At 41.0% G+C, this 20268-nt stretch overlaps 1 protein-coding gene across 2 annotated transcripts; it reads right to left on the reverse strand.

The window, feature by feature from the left end:
- Window positions 1–304: 304 nt before the first annotated feature.
- Window positions 305–6699, reverse strand: LOC127316977 (disease resistance protein RPM1-like). 2 transcript variants are annotated; one of them, XM_051347483.1, is made up of 3 exons: window positions 6385–6699; window positions 1046–3900; window positions 305–717 (listed from the first exon to the last, which is right to left on the reverse strand). In XM_051347483.1, exon 2 carries the CDS (start codon window positions 3794–3796, stop codon window positions 1070–1072), a length of 2727 nt encoding a protein of 908 aa, XP_051203443.1. In that variant the 5' UTR covers window positions 3797–3900; window positions 6385–6699; the 3' UTR covers window positions 305–717; window positions 1046–1069. The 2 variants fall into 2 exon arrangements, 1 of the variants encoding a protein (XP_051203443.1); XR_007860737.1 differs by lacking the exon at window positions 1046–3900.
- Window positions 6700–20268: the final 13569 nt, after the last annotated feature.

Below are 20268 nucleotides of genomic sequence, written 5' to 3' on the forward strand. Positions count from 1 at the left end.
GGTGGCCGGCTAGGGTTTCCCCCCAGGATGGGCTTGGCCCAGATTGTGGTGCTGGCTGGGCCTTGCCTTGGCCTGGCCGGTTGGAGGTTGTTTCCCTTTTTTTATTAAAACAATTTGTTTTATTCTTTTTCCTGTTTTATTTTAAAACGTTTCAAATAGTTTTTATGTAGCAAAATAAGCAGAGAAAAATATTATTTCATTTGAGATAAGAAGAGAGGAATAATTTAGCAATAAAATAGGGTTTAATAAAATAATTTTGAAGTTTAAAAATATGCATGATGTCATGATGATGCACAAAGAAAAATAACAAACAAAATCTATTAGGGGTATTTTCCGGGGGACGTTACAGGTTTTCAGTTCAGATTACACTAGCAACCCAGGCGAGGTGCAGCACAGTATCTTGCAACGCTGCAAGCACCGTCAGCCTTGCACAGCAGCCAGTCATTGTAACAAAATGGCAGCAGACACACAGCTAGAAAGGAAGTAGCGAAAGGATCGGAGTCGCCTCTGTAGCCTTAGTTCGCCCTGTAGTCCGTCCGAACTTGGATTCCGTTTATGCTGCAAAACTGTTATAATTCATGCAGTCTCTCCCTCTTTTTTCTCTCTTCCGCTTCTGTGGAACTATTGAACTCTGTTGTGAAGCCCACATGAAGAAAGACTGGAGTTCTAGAGCTGGAATTGTTTATATTGCTGCGCAGCTTCTGAAGGTCACAAGCCCTGCCAATGAGTCACCAAACATTTAGCAAGTACAAATCACACATAGGGAACTTAATTAGTATTTATGCTTACATAAAAGAAAAACAGAACAACATATGAAGTAACTGATATAGTTGCAATCAAGGGTCCATTTTGCACCTCGATTATGTTAAAGCCTATTATATTGGATACACAAAAAAGCAGTACAGCAAAAATCCTAACTTAAGATAGATATAGATGTGACAGAACTACTATCGGTTCTGTGCTATGCAGTCTGTAAATTTCTAAGCGGTTATTGACATGTATTGGCTTGTGAAAAGAAATTAAAGATTAACAGTGTATTAATTACCTAAGCTGTGCCTATGTCTTGCAGTCACCTAATCCTTTCCCATATGTTTTTCTTGGTTAGTTCAACAGTAACCTTTCTTATGTGGCTAATTTTCATAAGATCTTCGTTTGGTTGTTCTCCCTTCCGCCGAAGATTCTCTAAGAGTTCTTCTCCAGTATTTGTCAGACGTAAATCTTCAAGAGTCCTGAGGTGCTCAATGCCATCAGGGAGAAGCTTTAATTCAGGACAATCATCAAACATCAGCGAAACAAGGCTTGCCATTGCACCATCTTCTATTTCAGCTTGGTTGAGCTTATGAGAGCTACCTATTCCTAGGATCCGCAGTTTCGGAAATGATCCTGAAATGAAATGTAATTTCTTCCCTACAAAAGCCTTGTAAAGTTCAAGATGGTATAAACCATGTAAAACCAACAGACTGAAAAACGATTCCTCGTCAATATTGGAGAATGACAATTGCAACCGTGTGAGGCTAGTAAGGTGGGACCACGGCATTGATGCTTTTACTGGCTGCCCGTGTAAACCAAGCCAAGAAATGGTTGGAGGTAAGCATAGTCTTTGCAGCAGCATCTCCTCACCTGTAGCAAAAATGTCTAGATGAACAAGATGTCTCATTTTTGTGAGAGCATTGCACAAATCAGCAGAGTGTTCACTTCTGATGTTGCAGACACCAAATGTTCTTAGCTCCATCAATGCTTCAACTTCATGCAGAATCTTTGAGCTGGCTTCCACATATTGCAGAGCTCGCAGCGCCGTTAAGTGCAGCATGCCATCAGGCACCTTGACTCCAGCAAACTTATCAAATTCTGTCCCACCAGCACATACGTACAAGTACCGCAACTTATGAAGTTTTACCACGTTGTTTGGTAAATATGACAATTCAGTGTTGTACGCATCCAAGACTTGTAGGTTTTGTAACCTTCCTATTGCTTCAGGCAGAGTTTCAATACCAGTATGTCTAACACCCAAATACCGCAAATTGAACAAGTTGAATATTTGTTTAGGTAGAATTTTGATCTGTGCACCTTGCAGATCCAACGTCGACAGCAAACTCGAAGATTCTAGGATTGACTTGAGCAAATTAATATTGATATAACTCTGAAAGACATGGAGTGCTCGGAGATGTGTTCCACAAGATCTACTCAGTTGTTCAATGTTTTCACTCTGGATCGATATGCGACGTGTGCCCTCTACAGAGAATGCTCTGGATCCATCATAAACTTTACCAAAGCATTCCTTCTTGGCTTTGTTAAGAGCGAGAAGGCGTATGACGTCATGCATCCGAAGGCATTTCAATCGGCCACCACTGTTCCTTGCCACTACCTGTAGTAAGCTTCGATCCACAAGCTGAGTCAAGAATCTCTCTGCCACTTCCTCTAGTGTTTTGTTATCCTTTTCTCTGACAAATTTAGCAGCAATCCATTGCCTCATTACTCTCCTCCTCTTTATGTCATAATCTTCTGGGAATAATGCACAGTGTAGGAAACAATTCTTCAGATCATACGGAAGGTCCTCCAAGCTGACTTTCAGAATAATATTAACATCCAGGATCGCATTATTAGTTAGTTGGAGCTCTATTTCCGTGTAAACATTCTCCCAATCAGAATATGTTGGTTGTTTGCAGGACAGCAGGCGGCCAATGCATGCAATCGCAATGGGCAAGCCACTACACTTGGTCACAAACTTCTGAGCTAAAAGCTTTAATCCCTCTGGGCATGTTCTGTTTTGATCTTTCCAAAACGCCTCCTTGCAAAATAACTGCCATGACTGTGCTTCTTGCAGTGGGTGCAGTTCAACTACCGAATTACCAGTTGCTAGCGATGCTACCTCATGGATTCTTGAGGTAATAACAAATCGACTACCGCTACATGTAGGAAATGCATCCCTTATACTGAACCACACATCCACACCCCAAACGTCATCCAGAATCAAGATGTACTTTTTACCTTGCAGGTGGGTATAGATTACCTCGGTTATGGCTCTTTTTCCCATACTAGCAACATCAACTTTGACACCAAATTGTTTGGCGATCATCTTTAACAAGGCTTCAACTTGGTATCTGTTTGAAACTGTAACCCATGCAGCAGTATCATAGTCATCTTTCACTAAATTGTAGACATGGGAGACAAGAGTAGTCTTACCAACTCCACCCATCCCCCAAACTGTTGCAACCATGCTCTGCTCTTTAGAATCATATGTGATGCATTGCATCAACCGCTTCTTGTTCTCCTCAATCCCCACAAGATCATCATCCTTCGCGAAATAGGAAGCTGCATCTACAATCTTGGATTGACAGCCAATGCTTCCGACATCGTTGTCAATTCCTCGAATCTCATAGCGTAGTTTCCTCTCATCAGCATCTCTAAGTTTTCTCTTAACTTGTTGCAGCTTGAGTGCCAGACGTCGCCATGTCTTGGCATGTTTGATCCTCTTCTTCATCTTGGCAGCAAATCCTCCATGTGTATCCTCCAACTTGTATGTGAATTCATCGACAACATCCTCGATCTCGAAAGCAAAGCCCCTGATCTTGTTGACAAAGATGCCAGTGGTCTCATCAGTGTCCTTGAACCTCTCCACCCGCTGCAGATAGCCTTGCATGCTCTCAAGTTCATCCTTGGCTTCACGGATCTCACCAAAGAGACCATTGAGGGCGGACGCTTCCTTGAAAAGCAGTGACGAACCAAAGGTAGCTGCCTCTTTCGCTAAGGCTACACCGAGCTTGGTAACCAACACTCCTACAACTGCCTCCGCCATGGTGTTTGCTTGTGCTTGGTTGAGAGCTCGGAGTTACAATTGGATGTGAGTACTGAGTGGTTTCTGGCCTCGTTGCCTTGTCCCTTGTGGGTGGTTGTGTTCTTCTGAATGTTAGGTGGCCGCATTAGATGTCAAAAAAACTGATCATCATAGTCTGATAGGTTTGGCCAAAATAAATTATATGAAGTTGCTAACTTATATAGATTCAACAAAGCGTTCACACCGCATTTGGTGGAGAGATAAACAAATGTAAATGATTAGCGAGGAAATTTTGTCTGTATTGTTCTGAACAAAGGTTTGTTAGCCCGCTAGTGGCGCTCGCTATCATTTGACGTGGCACAAACGTTAAATACTCCCTTCTTCCCATGAAACATTAAATACACCAAAATTTGGACAAAATGAAGACAAGTTTCATGGTACAGAGGGAGTAGAAAAGATTACTCCTGTCATAGGATGCGTGCAACCAAACTATCTTTCAGAGTAACTTTATTGTTTGCCGAGGAAATTGCACATACCAGTAAGTCTTGGGGTGAATGTTGCACGGGACCAGCAACTTTAATATTTAGTTGCACAGACCAGCAACTTCAGAGCTAATCAGTTGCAAAGAGATCAGCTCCGTTGTATTAGAGCATCCCTAACATGCGCACTAAAATTTGGCGCTATATGTCGCTGCGACCGCGCTGTAAACGCTTACCGCGCGCTGCGCTTAATTTTTCTCCGCCGGACGGTCTATTATGCAGCGCGTGCTCGGGCGCTTAAAAAGTTCGTTCGCCAGACGCTCCATTATGCAGCGCGCACGCGGCGCAGACAACATTTTAATCATATTTTGCGTACAGAATAGATCAAACAAAACATGAAAAACTAACTGGAAATTCGAAATATATTGCAAACTTCGACGCTACAACCACATTTATTTCGAAACTACCCTAAACTACTCGGAATCCTAGTCGAAATCCGACGAGCGAGTGGTGTCCGACACTAGAGTGAATGTCCACTCGAAGGAGGAGGAGGAGAGGACAATCGTCGATGGGCCGGCGCCGTTTTTCTACTCCTCTGCCTTCCTCGCGGCCTTCTCCTCCCTCTCCTTCTTGCTCGCCGCCAACTTCGCCCTCCGCTCCTCGCGATCCACCTTCTTCGCGGCCGCCGCCTTCTCCTCTTCCTTCTTCGCGTAGAAGGCTTCCATCGCGGCGACGTCCGCTAGGAACTGGCGGTGAAACAACACGCGGCGGATGTGAAACTTCCGGACGGTTGGGGTGCGCGCGCGTGGCTTTTATAGCGCGCGCGGCAGTCGACGCAGCAACTTTGGCGCGCAGGATGGCGCAAAAGCGCGTGCGGCGTTTTCGCACGCCCGCTGGAGGTTCGCGCGGGCTCCCACGCGCGCCAAATCGGCAGTTTATTTAGCGTGTGCGCCTTTTGCCACGCCTGTTGGAGATGCTCTTAGTTAATTAGGGGCACTCACCTGGCGGAGACCAGGGCGGAAATCGCCGATGCCAGGGCCGAGCTCGCCGAGGCTAGGGCGGCGCTCGCGGAGGCACGGGCGGCGATTGCGGCCCCTCCGGCGGCCCCACCCGCGGACGCCGTCATCCATGACATCGCCGCCGATGATGACGACGTACCCTGCCGCTAGGGACAGGCCCCACTACCACACCCAGATGGCGGTGTTGCATGAGGTGGCCCAGGCGGCGGCGACAGAGGCGGCGGCTACTGCGGTGGAGGCCAGGAGAGTCCTGTGGGACTTCTCTCTGGCCGAGGCCCTCGAACGCCACAGGTGGCAGGATGAGGTGTCCCATGTGCGGTGTGCGCGGCGCGCGGAGTCTTGATGCCGAGAATCAGCAAGAAGAAGAATGATGTGTAATGCTAGGCTTAGTGACCAAGCATATTCCTTTTTTGGATGCATGTGTGAAGAGATGCAAATTTTGTAAATATTTCTATGAACCATGATGGTGATCCGAATGATGATCATATTATTGCTGTCATCTTTGATGCTACAATGCTTCATTGTTCATGTTGTTTTTCTTACAAATGCTCCTACTGCAGCTGTCATTATTTGTGCTAGAATAAATCTATTTTATCATCAAAACTGATGCATGATGTTGATCAAGCTAGTTGTGGCAATTTTGGAGGAAAAAGAGTGGCTTGGCATGTTGCAGGTGCCACGGTGGCTGCCAGATAAACTGTTAAACAACAAAATGAAGTCATTAAAGCTCCTTGCAACAAGCTACCCCTAGAGTGATTGGTCTGTGCAAAACAAAGTTTAAGTCACTGGTTTGTGCAACATTCTCCCAGAGAATTACTGGTTTGTGCAATTTTCTCTTGTTTGCCATACATTTGTGTAGAAGAAGATTACTGCGAACAACTCAATATGTTACAGTAGCCTATGTAAAAACAGGGCACCTAGGGCTTGTCTACACGACTACACTGCAGAATTTCCAGATTTTTTTTCCTTTGGTCTTTGGAGCAGGCCAATCCACAAGTGATTTATTACATATAGTTCATGACATAGGAACACACGCAGAGACTGGGCTGTGGTGTTTGAACGATCTATAGGAATTTTACTTGCAAAGAAAAAAGGAAGTTCGTGAACGAACCTTATTTTCCCCACCATAACAGGCGGCATCCGAGCTGCGGCAAAGCGCCGCCGCCTCCGTCGAAGCTGCATCGATTTTCCACTAGGGCGTGGCCCTCCGAGCTTCTAATCGACACCCTTCGCCGCCGGGGCGGGCTCTCACCGCCCGACTGTGCCTCTCTGATTGAATTTGAGATTTGAAACTCAGCTTCACACAATCGGGAATCAGAGAAAAATGGACAAATTTCGGGGATCGGGAGGGTGATTGACCGTCAAAAGATGATCCTTATTCTTTTTACACTTTTCAAGCCTGAAGGCGTAATCCCGATAGTTACATTTTTTTTTTTGCGGGGATAATCCCGATAGTTACATATGCGTGAGCATTCAAATAAACTGGCTTCCACATCGTTCCCTAAACCAATTCCGTAACCTTCGTCCAAATAATGTTTCCTTTAGATTGAGGGGAAAGGAATTCCCACCCTTTGTTAACTCAAAAATCAAAAGTGTGACTACAAATTCAAATACTCCTCCATCCGTAGTACTTAAGGGTGTCCTTAAATTTTATTGGTCAACAAACTAAAATTTAGACTATAATTTGTACTTATAATATATTTTCAAAAATTATATAAAGATATATAAAATAAAAGATATTTGTAAGCCAAATGAAACAATAATATTTATACATTCTCAATTCATATTAGTGGTTGAAGTCCCCAAATGCAAGATCGTCTATTTGGTCCGCTGACTTCTTGCCTATATAAGGGCGCCCCACCCCACCCCACCTATCCTTCACAGAGCTTTGCAGTTGCTTAAGTGAGTGAGTTTTTTGTGTTGTCCATCGCAAGCGAGAAACATAGCGGCACGACAATGATGAGTTTGAGTACATCTTTGGTGTATCCGCGACTTTCTCTTCTCTCCTCTCCCCTCTCGAAGGCTCTCGTCTCCGCCCCTTGAGAGTCGACCTCTCCGCCCCGGGCCAATCCGAAGCCCTCGCCGGCGGCGATGCCGCCCGGAGATGGTGGAGGAGAGGCGCCGGTTGTAGTCTAGGTAGTAGTTGTAGATCTTGCCGGCTTCGTGTTGTGTCGTGGCGTGATGCCAGAAGATGGAATCCAGATCCTGAGGGCCGGATCTGGATCTTCCTGGTTCTCTTCTTCACCGCCGTTCGTCTCCGGTGGCAGGAGGTGGGGCGGAGGAGGGGATGGGCACCAGGCGTCTTCATCAATAAGGCCCCTCTTTTCCCTTCTCCCAGGCTTTGTAATCTGGTGCTTCTCCGCGGCGTCAGGTGGCGACTTCCATGGCGGTCCTCCACGCCACCGTGGTGGTGGTTGGCCGGACCTCGCCGTGATGGTCAAGCCTTTCTCAATAAGCGGCGTCTTCCCTGTTCTGGTGGTGTTCTGCTGATGCTGATTCTCCCTCTCTCGGCCCTTGGTGGTGCGGAGGGATGTTGGAATCTACCGGTGGACTCCTGCAAGAATGGAGGAGATCGAGGAGATCCTCTCTTGCCTGTGCTCATCCAAGCTCGAGGCAGATGTGCCTCGGCTATATCTTGCCGACATGGCGGCAACTCTGCAACCTCCACCGTGGAGGCCCCGTGCTCTTTTGCTACGGAAGCTCGACGACGCCTTGCCACCAAGTGGTCTCGTCCCCGGTGGCTCGACGACAGCCGTTGGCAGAAGATCCTCGCCGGAAGGGAGTGCACGAGCTGCTTGCTCCTGTTCCTCGGCGGCAACGCCTGGAGGACGTCGACGTCTGGTGGTAGAGACACCCAAATCCTTGATTGCTTTGATCTACTTTTTTCTAGGGTGTTTTCTGTAAAGTGCAAGCTCCTTTCTTCAAATTCTAGGTTCTTAGAGCGAGTGTTGTACAAGGAGTTTTCTGCAAAACTTTGTACCTACCACTTTAATGGAAGAAATACTGGGATCTTCTAGACCCCTCCCCGAGTTCAAAAAAAAGTACATCTTTGGTGAAAAATTTGAGGCCTATGATTACGGTTCTATTTTTTTTCACTTTATTTAGTGTTTGTTCTCTGTGCATGAGTTTTGTTACCTATTATAAGTTTCGTTTGTTAGAAAAGTCATACACCATCTAGGTATGGTGTATTACACCACCCTATACGTATATACCTCTTAATGTATATGCCATGGTAGAGGTTTTTCCTACCCTATTGAGTAACAGTAAAACTGATCTAGCTAGGAGCCATTACAGCCATTTGAAGCCCGTTAGATCCTACCACCCGACGCTCCACATCGTAATTGTATTCCCGCGGCATTGCTACCAGTGTTTAACAGTGTTTCCTTTGTTAATTAGCTCTAAACGGGCCAGCATATCGTCTCAGGGCTTATGTGAATTCCTATACACTGATCAGGTCGGTGCCTACCAGGCACCGCACACCCCTAGTCGGGTGTAGGAGTGACCCATTTTTGGCTTTTTCATTTTTGTTTTTGTTTTTGTTTCTATTATTTTCCTTTTTGTTTGTTTTTCTGATTTTTTTTCTAGTTTTTTTGTTCAAATTCAAAAACGTTCAAACATCGAAAATACTTAAATTTGGAAATTGTTCAAATAAAAAATGTTCAAATTTATTATTTGTCCGTATTAAAAAATGTTCAAATTTTAAAATTGTTCATATTTTGAAATTGTTTATATTCAAAATGTTCAAAAAAATTATTCAAATTTGAAAATGTTCAAATTTCAAAATCAAAAAATTTAAATTGAAATTTTGAAAAAATGTTCTAGTTTAAAATGTTCAAATTTTGAAAATATTTAGAACAAAAGAATAATTTTTTGAATAAAATAAAATTTTTAAAACAAAAGTTTAAAACTTTGGATTTAAAAATAATTAGCTTTTAAAAACGTAAAAAAAAATGGAAAAAATGAAAAAATAAATAAAGAAAAAGTGAAAGGAAACGCTGGGTCGGCCCAAACCACACGCCTAGACGGTGTGCGGCGTCTGGTCCAGGCCGACCAGGTCGGCATAAAACAATGCTATACACGTGGGTGTATACGAACCACCGCACACCCCTGTCACTAATCTGGGCCTAGCCCAATTATTCCTTTAGGCGTTGATTCTCTTTGAGTGTCTCACATAAGCCTTCGCTTAGTCTTCTTCTTCCGACCGTAGTTTCTGCTCCGTTTCGTTTCCTTGTTTTCAGTTATACTCAGCTAGTTTATCAGTTCAGGTAAAAAAAAAGCTAGTTTATCAGTTTCGTTTTTTTCTTCAATTTTTTTCTCTTTCTTTTATTTCTAATTTCTTTTTTATTTTATTTACTTTTTATTTCCTTTCTTAAGAACATGTTCATAGCTAAAAAAATATATTTAGATTTCACTTTTCTATTGTTGGTATTTATTCTCTATTTATTATTTCAGTAGATATTTAATGTCTTGAAAATCCCAATTGTTAAAAATGTATTTTTTTTTAAAAAATAGTCCATATTTATTAAATTGTTCATGCACTAGGAAAATTGTTTTGCGGGTTCTTGAGAATGTTAATAGTTTAAATAAATTATTCGATGTTCAAAAAAAATATGGTCACGCTAATTCAAAAATTATTCAATGTTCATCAACATACTTGCATGGGATTATAAAATGTTCACTCGTTCAGAAAACATCACGGTGTTTAATTTTTTTTCCGCTTCATTCAAACAAGTTTACGGGGTTGAATGGTTATTCAAATAAGAAAGATATTCTATTTTTGGAAACCTCTCAAGTAAGATAATGTTCAAATTGGGAAACCGTTCAAATAACATAATTGTTCAAACTGAAAAATGTTCAAATAAGAAAAATGTCCAAATGGGAAAACCGTTCAAACCACATAATTGTTCAAATTGTAAAACTGTTCAAATAGGAAAACATTCAAATATCATAATTGTTCAAACTGAAAATTGTTCAAATAAGAAAAATGCTCAAGTGGGAAAACCGTTCAAATAACATAATTGTTCAAACCCAAAAAAGGTCAAATAAAAAAATGTTCAAATGGGAAAACCGTTCAAATAATATATCCGTTCTAAATGAAAAACTATTCAAATAAGATCGATTTTTCTTATTGAACAACCTTTTAAAATAAGATAAATGTTCACATTTCGAAACGTTTAGAAATGGTGTATTTCAGCTTATCATTCTTATTAAATGTATCTTCGATTCATTACGCTCTAACATATTTTTTGTTAACAACACCAAGTATTTTTTTTCACCACCTGTAGAAAACGATTCATTAAAAATGGTTTGGCTTTAACTTGCCATTTTTTTTCGAAAATATAGTACTGATGTCGAGTTATTTTCCTGGTGTGTTTTCGCTTATTCGGCGAGTATCTAGTACTTGTCGAGTTCTCATCTGAAAATGCTTGGCATATGCTTCTCTGTGTGGAGTATTTATGTTTTACTGAGTTTATTTATGGCAATACTCAACAAACCGACTTAGACACCGAGTGCGCAGATAAAAAAAACACTTTTACGGGATTTAAAAATACTCTTGTTTCAAAAAATATTGTTCACTGGCTTTTCGAAAATATGTTCTCTAGACTCAAAAAAATGTTAACAATTTCAAAACATATATGTTCAAATTATTACAATTATAAATATTTGATTTTTTGTCATCCATTAAGAAAATATTTCCTTTTTAAAACAGTCTAACATATGATCAGTTGAGCACTAGAGACCACCGGGTGATTTTTTTTTTTGTCTAGCGAAGCACATGAATAATACTACCTCCGTTCCATTTTATAGTGCCTATAATTTTTTGGCACGGAAATTAGTGCAAGAGTATTTTTTACACAAGACCCCCTGGCTGAATGATTTGAGATTGGAGTAAAATTGGGGAGTCGATAACTTCCTAACTTACCGTAACAAATCCCACAAATCTCTATGATTGACTCTCCATATATGAACGGCGTCTGGTCCAGGCCGACCAGGTCGGCATAAAACAATGCTATACACGTCGGTGTATACGAACCACCGCACACCCCTGTCACTAATCTGGGCCTAGCCCAATTATTCCTTTAGGCGTTGATTCTCTTTGAGTGTCTCACATAAGCCTTCGCTTAGTTTTCTTCTTCCGATCGTAGTTTCTGCTCCGTTTCGTTTCCTTGGTTTCAGTTATACTCAGCTAGTTTATCAGTTCAGGTAAAAAAAAGCTAGTTTATCAGTTTCGTTTTTTTCTTCAATTTTTTTCTCTTTCTTTTATTTCTAATTTCTTTTTTATTTTATTTACTTTTTATTTCCTTTCTTAAGAACATGTTCATAGCTAAAAAATATATATTTAGATTTCACTTTTCTATTGTTGTTCTTTATTCTCTATTTATTATTTCAGTAGATATTTAATGTCTTGAAAATCCCAATTGTTAAAAATGTATTTTTTTTAAAAAAAATAGTCCATATTTATTAAATTGTTCATGCACTAGGAAAATTGTTTTGCGGGTTCTTGAGAATGTTAATAGTTTAAATAAATTATTCGATGTTCAAAAAAAATATGTTCACGCTAATTCAAAAATTATTCAATGTTCATCAACATACTTGCATGGGATTATAAAATGTTCACTCGTTCAGAAAACATCACGGTGTTTAATTTTTTTTCGCTTCATTCAAACAAGTTTACGGGGTTGAATGGTTATTCAAATAAGAAAGATATTCTATTTTTGGAAACCTCTCAAGTAAGATAATGTTCAAATTGGGAAACCGTTCAAATAACATAATTGTTCATACTGAAAAATGTTCAAATAAGAAAAATGTCCAAATGGGAAAACCGTTCAAACCACATAATTGTTCAAATTGTAAAACTGTTCAAATAGGAAAACATTCAAATATCATAATTGTTCAAACTGAAAATTGTTCAAATAAGAAAAATGCTCAAGTGGGAAAACCGTTCAAATAACATAATTGTTCAAACTAAAAAAAGGTCAAATAAAAAAAATGTTCAAATGGGAAAACCGTTCAAATAATATAACCGTTCTAAATGAAAAACTATTCAAATAAGATCGATTTTTCTTATTGAACAACCTTTTAAAATAAGATAAATGTTCACATTTCGAAACGTTTAGAAATGGTGTATTTCAGCTTATCATTCTTATTAAATGTATCTTCGATTCATTACGCTCTAACATATTTTTTGTTAACAACACCAAGTATTTTTTTTCACCACCTTTAGAAAATGATTCATTAAAAATGGTTTGGCTTTAACTTGCCATTTTTTTTCGAAAATATAGTACTGATGTCGAGTTATTTTCCTGGTGTGTTTTCGCTTATTCGGCGAGTATCTAGTACTTGTCGAGTTCTCATCTGAAAATGCTTGGCATATGCTTCTCTGTGTGGAGTATTTATGTTTTACTGAGTTTATTTATGGCAATACTCAACAAACCGACTTAGACACCGAGTGCGCAGATAAAAAAAAAACACTTTTACGGGATTTAAAAATACTCTTGTTTCAAAAAATATTGTTCACTGGCTTTTCGAAAATATGTTCTCTAGACTCAAAAAAATGTTAACAATTTCAAAACATATATGTTCAAATTATTACAATTATAAATATTTGATTTTTTGTCATCCATTAAGAAAATATTTCCTTTTTAAAACAGTCTAACATATGATCAGTTGATCACTAGAGACCACCGGGCGATTTTTTTTTGTCTAGCGAAGCACATGAATAATACTACCTCCGTTCCATTTTATAGTGCCTATAATTTTTTGGCACGGAAATTAGTGCAAGAGTATTTTTTACACAAGACCCCCTGGCTGAATGATTTGAGATTGGAGTAAAATTGGGGAGTCGATAACTTCCTAACTTACCGTAACAAATCCCACAAATCTCTATGAACTAGTTGAATGCCCGTGCGTTGCTACGGTCCCTAATTTATAAATATGCACATAAATATTCATCCTTCAGCATGAAATATATACCATTCATCCTAACATCTAAAGGTTTTTTTAATTAAAATGGAGGCAAAAAAAACTTTGCCTCGTCCATTGAGTAAGAAGAAAGTGTCCAATTTTTAGGAGAAAGCCTAACGAAAACCTACAACAACACGGACAAGCCCACCCAAACACCAACCACCATAGTCACCAACGACCAAGCCTAACAGAAGACCCGAACAATAGGGCCACACCTACTCATGCGAACATATGAGACCACAGAGCCACACGAACGAACACTCCAGAAACGCCACACCTACACCGTGCCCGACAAAGAGAGGCCATGGAAATGGGGGGCATCAAGGAACTGCCAGTGCCTTTGGTGTAGCATCCTTCTTCTTGCTTCTACACTTTCTCATTCCCAATGGCTGATCTTGGGCTATCACACCCAGGGTAGGAAGCAACCAAGGTGGCAAGAAAGTCTCAAATCTCCCTTGCAACGTAAGCTCTGGGCACTATTGTCAACACCCGTGACTTAGCAACCCCATCACCTATAGGAACCACCTTCCTACCGCAATCAAGCGGGAGAGAGACTGAAGCGTCAACATCACCACTCTTCTTAAGGTCAAGCACCTCAACCACAATCATGTCCATGCTTTTGCTATCAAAGGCAGCTGGCACATCAGGCAGTGATGACGGGCCACGAGGAGAGAAACAACCTAAGAGATTCTCTTCCTCAAAAACCTCAACCACCGACGACATATGCTTAGAGGAGTCAAGCATGACCGAAGCCTGTGCTTTGGCGAGGCCCAAACCATCAAAAGGACATGTCTCAGCTGACTCCAAAGAAACAACACACATGCCAACAACAGCTTGAGACCTGCCACCTCTTCACGAAGAGGGCGAGACACTTCATCGACACGAACATCAACCAGCTGAAGGAGCTCTCCATGCGCATCAAGACAACCTCAGACTGAAGAGAGAGTCCAAAGTGGCGTTGACCTTGAACTTCTCGCAACACCTAGGAGTTTCCCACTTGGCATGACATGGAGCTGGAGACACACGATGCTTGGTGGCGAGTTACATGCAGGTACATATTTTTCTTATGTCGCAATGGAAGACTTGCAATGGAACAAGGGATAAAGTATGCACATGTTTTTATATCATTACTTGTAAAATATTTCCCTTGGCTGCCAAGAATGATTGTCATACTATGTAAATCCTGGTAAGAAACCCCTCAAACTTCAGGAGAGGCCAGCGGAACTCATTAAAGGGAGAAGCTTAGGATTTAATTGCAATGTGACTTAGGATTTAATTGCAATGTGAGCTTTGCAATTTTAGCAACAATCTTCGCTATAAGGCTTAAACGTGCACGCACAATGCGTGTCATCGTCTCAACCAATATAGATTAACAAAAGTATATAACTTGACTTAACCCCATTTCTGCTAAAACCATTTACCAATATATAGCCCTAATTAATGTTATACCCAAAAACGGTTGATGGAGAAATAAGTCATTCCCGGTTGAGTTTGTACATATGTTCACATAGACCAAACAAAATGTTTGTTGAGATGTACTAATTTGTTAAATTGCAAAAACTTTATTCTTTGTTCTTGGAGTTCATAAAAATACAAAACATTTACAAGATCTCAGCATTAAATAGATGGCCCTCAATATCGACTGACACTTAACTAATCCTTAACCTTTTGAGAACATGTATATCTCTGTAAATAATATCCAATCAACACTGCTATGTTCTAATCTTTTAATAATGTTAGAAAGAGAAACATGGCAGACCTGTATCGGCTGCTTCTAAGAGAACTTCTTCTTGAGTTATACCTTTTCTTCTCCCTTTTTTATCTTCGTAATTGTCTTGACCATTTTAAAAGAGGGCGAAATAGTCAAATAACCTCAAAATTCCATCTTTTGGGTATACATTTCTAATATTGATAGAATTAACATCGATAACATTTGATGCAATGCAAGAAATGGAGGGTTAATGAATCGACAGGAACCTCAACGGTTTCCTGCTTTTCAGCTCATGAGCTTAATTAAGGATAATGACAGATGCATCTCAAAAGCGAAATGAATACACTTAGCTTGGTAATTATCTGACGGATCAGAATCACGCATGATCTTCATTATATATATATCTTGCTCCAGTTACCATCCTCATCAACTTGCCAAATGCAAATGACCTACAATGTTTGGAAAGAAATCAGTATAACTTAACCATACTTGGTACAGAAAAAGGGAGCTTATTATGGGTCACCGCAACATCTAAGATTACAAACCTCTAGGAGTAAACACCAACCCTTTAAAAAAAGAGCATCAGCATTGTGCTTTTCTTTCCACTGAATTTTGAGCCATACTTTGTCCGTTTGCGGCTGTAGTTACAAAGATTTACATGGTTAATGTATAGAAGAAAAATGCCTCTCATCTCCACCTACCAACTTATATCTCGACTAATGCTGATGTGGGCCTTCTCCACTTGCAGGGTCTCATATATCCACGTCTATACGCCGTCTTTAAATTTGAAGAACTTCATTATTCTTTTACATGAAAAAATTAAATGATAAGAAATCAGGTAAATATTCCTCTACAAAGCTAGTTTAATTCGAGATAAGAAACAAGGAACAACCTAGAAGCTAGGGAAGTTTAGAACAACTAATAAGTTCTTTATGGAAACAATCATGTGCTAATTCAGTTCACTGGGGAGTGTTACCACTTCAAAAGTTCAAATCAAAATAACAATGGTAAAATGACTTGGTGGTATAGTCGTATGTACCTAGATTGACGAGAAAAATAAGAAAGAAAGAATTGAAAATTTGCCTAAAGATGCAACCTTCAGGCATGTGAATCTCATGTTCTTTATCTACACTATGCAATTATTCCTAAGTTATGCAAATCTTCAAGGTTAATCTAAATAGGCTACACCCGCCATGATCTATAACACCTCCCTCAATAGCTTCTTGAAATATCCAAAATGTGGTTAGAGAATTAGAAGAGTGTAGTTTACAGAACCTCAAACGATTGTCGACTGAGTAGTCATAGGCTTGCATTAAGGGTATCTTCTAGTTTCAGCTTCTTACTGCTGTTCATGTTTATAGTTAGTTTTGTGTAGTGTAAATTATGACATGCTATGGTAGACTCTCTGGTCTAAATCTACTTAATTTTATTGGAAATGGCAAGCTTACAAATATATAAATCAAATAGTAGTAACTCTGGAAGAGAGCTAGCATAATTATCTGAATAGCAAGCCTCGCATGCAGAAGTAAACAACCATAACGTGGGTACCACTGAAAGTTTAACTGCAATTCACATGTATATACCATCATCAGACAAGGTTTGGTTTCTCTCCCAATTAAGCGTGAACCAAAGCCTGATCGATAGGAGATGAAAAAAAGAAACCTTGGTGGAGTCTGTCGTCCAGGAGCCTGAAGCCTTGGAGGTGCAGGGACGGGCGGGGCGCAACGGCGATGGCGTGCAGCGCTGCGGTGAGCAGGACGGCGAGGATGGCAGTGTCCTCAACGACAGGGTAGTCCCGTTGGACAGGGTAGCGGCTTCGTCCTGGCCGCTGGCCAACAGGGTTGATGCATTGGCCACATTTTGCAGGGCAGCGGCATGCGTGGAGACAGGGCCATGACGGTTCGGAAAAATACACGATTGGGTTCGTTCCGATGGGATGGAAGACGACTCCTGGGCCTCCCTGCGGCTAGTGCGTCGGAAATCATCGCCGCCATCCTAGCCGTCGTGCAGTCAGGGACGCTCCAGCGCTTGCTCAAGGCCGACCTGGTGTTCTCTTCGTCCTACACAGTCGTCGGCGCAATCATGGCCGTGCACCAGGAAGGCGGCGAGCTAACCTAGCGCCTGCTTTTCTCCATCGCATCGCAAGGTTGGGGATAACGAAGCAAAGAACGTTTGATTTGGTAAGTAAATAATTGATTTGACAAGAAAAGAATGAAATTAGCGCGGGGATTGAGGAGGGCAGACAAAGGGGGAAAGTAGCGCGGTAATTGTGCAGGGCGGACTAAGCATAAACGGGGTAAATAGATCGAACGAAGCGGAGATAACGAGATTAGATCCAACGGTCCACATGCTCTGAATCTCCTTCACCAAACGCGTTGTATGACGTACGACCAACTCGAATATAATAGTAAAGATGACTCTCCATATATGTGCAGCCAAATTTAATTAAGGAAAGAAAAACATTGTTTCCTAAATCTAAGCAATCATTGAGATCATGCACTAGGAATCTCAATTAATTATTTCCTATTTTGTATGGATTTTTTTTTCATGCATGTCGTGTGGGAGTTGACCGGTGGAGGCGGTAACTGAAAAAAGTCAAGCTACAGCATTATATTCTGAAACATATGTCAAAAATCTATACACACTATAGAAAGGAACGACCGAACAAAGCAAGAATTTATTTTTCTCATTGTTGTCTTGTCCATGTACACACAAAACAGTACGAGAACGGATGAATCGGTAGGGAATAAGCTGAACGCGGAACAAAACCCAATCGGAACGCAACCTGCGATATATGTCACAGAAATTCAAACCACAAAAAAATACCTGAAAATGATCACAATGTGCCAAATAATAGGAAAACTTCACTTGTCAACTGGTTGGTCCAACGGCTGGTTTCTCTCTCTTCTCCCGGTCTATCTTGCGCGCGGGCGCTTCTAGCCGCCGATCTGGTTGGCAATCGCGCGGATGCCGCACACCCTTGCATTCCCGCTTGGGCTAGTTGTGTTGTGCCTCAAGATGAGGTAGTATCTCTTTTTTCCTTTTTCTTTTTTCTCAGTTTTTTTAGTTTTTCCAAAATTTATTTTTTTGAAAAATTAAATTTAAACTATTTGAATGTTTTTCAAGGGCGAACATTTATTAGATCTAAATATTTTTTAGAATTTAAACATTTTTCGATAAATTATCATTTTTAAAATTAGCATTATTCAAACCTATATATTTTTAAATTTGAACAATTACTTGGAATGCTGCATGCCGCTGCTTGGTGAATGTCCGTCATGACTCAGCGGTGGAGAGGACAAAGTTCTGTTGTCGTATGGATAGTACATGTAGGAGTAGACGTAACAGCAATGCAGAGCAAGCTGATCATATAGATAATCTTTTTTCGAGAATACGTCCTGAAAGATGTATCAATCACATAGAAGAAGAGGTCGACGGCCGATACAACTCCACACACACCCAAAACGATACATAGCCAAGCGGCTTACAACACCCCGCTACAAACGGCCTGATGAGAATGACCAACCCCCAACATCCTACCAAAAGAGGTGAGGAGATGGATCACGGAGCCACCGAACCGCGTCACGAACCAACCGAGACACCACCATAGCACGATCACGACTCCAAAGCAGCTAGGATCATATAGATAATCAAGGACTGGTAGATCTGTGGATAGAGGAGGCCAAAGAGAATGATGGGGTTGTAGATGTGTGGTGCTATGGTGGGCATATATAGGAACACAATTAAGAGGGGTCGGCCGCTCGGCTGCCCTAATCGTTCTCTATTGTTTCCTTTTTGTGGAACTATACTGGAAAGACAACGGTCGCTTGGCTCACTAAGCATGCTTAGTCTTTTCGTTTCCGTGGAATTGTAGCGAGAAGAGACACGGATGCATGGTCTAAATAGATGCTCTTGTGGGGATGGATGGCAGGCAATAGGAAAAAATTAGGGTGACATGGCATAGCTGCATGTTAAGAGGAATAAGTTAGTGGGGATGAACTATATAGGATTCTTGATGTCCACGTTATAGAGTTATGATTCACCTTGACCTTCATGTCACCAATCAATATGCAACTTTAGAAGATAAAGATACCACTAAAATTTAAAATCTTCACATGGTACTTTCATAGAAATGTCATCGTAACCAATGTTAACTTTGCATACTGAAGTGGTATTTGGAGCAGACAGTGTTTTTTATCATCATAATAAGATAATTAAGCATTCAAGTTTACCGCTGCTATATGATCAGTCATCCAGCTGAGTTTAAACCAAGGACTTGTATCGTTATGCTAGTGTTGCAAATATCATTGGTATGGCTAGGAGACATCGATCAAAAGTTCAAAATGATCATTTCTGTGGGAGTGGTAGGCTTGATTTGGTTACAATGACTATATATACAAATAATATTTTATCAAAAAAGTACATATAATATTGTGTCTAATACCAAAACATTATCTTCTTTGCAGGCTATCTACCATTAGTGTGTGTGCTATCTGCTCATGGCGGCGAGAGGGTTCTCTCCTAGCGTCGCGTGGGAGCAACGCGAGGGTTCTCAGGGTCCTTCTAGTTAGGGTTTTTAATTAGAACACCATCAAAAGTTAAGTTTTTGTTACTCCAATCCCATAGACAGGGGCGGAGCTACACCCCGGACAACCAGGGCAATGGCCCGGGGGCAGCAATTTTCCAACCTTCTGCTACGTACGGAGATTTTTCGATCAAACGGCTCGAACCTTTCCTCTCATGGCTGAATCCCTCCCCTCGCAGTGGCAGCCGTAGGACACGCAGGCTCAGGGCCTGCGCAGGCTCCCAGGACGGCCGGACCAAGTCCCAGGCATCGCGCCATCCTACTTTGCCGACCCCCCGCTATGCTGCTCGGCTGCATTTGCTGCCACTGTTGGTTTGCCTGCCTAGCCGCCTCCTGCTGTCCTCCACGCAAGCGCGAGCGCGACCGTCAGCCAACACCAGTGCTGGTGTTGCTTCTCTAACTCGGCTGTGGCTTCCATTCTGAGTTACGTAATTGACTAATTATATTCATCTCAATATCTCAATTGAATTAATCAACGGATTTTTCAGAAATCAACCATCTTTTTTTTTTCGTGTATTACCTTTTCTAATTCTTTTGTGATTTTTGTGTACTTTGTTGGATCAATAAAAAATCAGTTGAAGCTATATGTTAATTTTTTTTGCAATTGTACCAAAAAACAAACTGTGCCATTACATTATTTTGTTTAGAGTATTTTGCGTTTAGTTTTTGGTCTGGATCTTGCTCCAATCTTGGCTCCACCACTGCCCATAGATGTGTTTGTGCAATCTACTGAA

This window comes from Lolium perenne, chromosome 7, assembly GCF_019359855.2.
Source record: "Lolium perenne isolate Kyuss_39 chromosome 7, Kyuss_2.0, whole genome shotgun sequence".
Lineage (NCBI taxonomy): Eukaryota > Viridiplantae > Streptophyta > Magnoliopsida > Poales > Poaceae > Lolium > Lolium perenne.

Excerpts from the sequence above, each read along its gene's own strand:
- LOC127316977 (XM_051347483.1), bottom strand. The coding sequence starts at position 3,796 with ATGGCGGAGGCAGTTGTAGGAGTGTTGGTTACCAAGCTCGGTGTAGCC.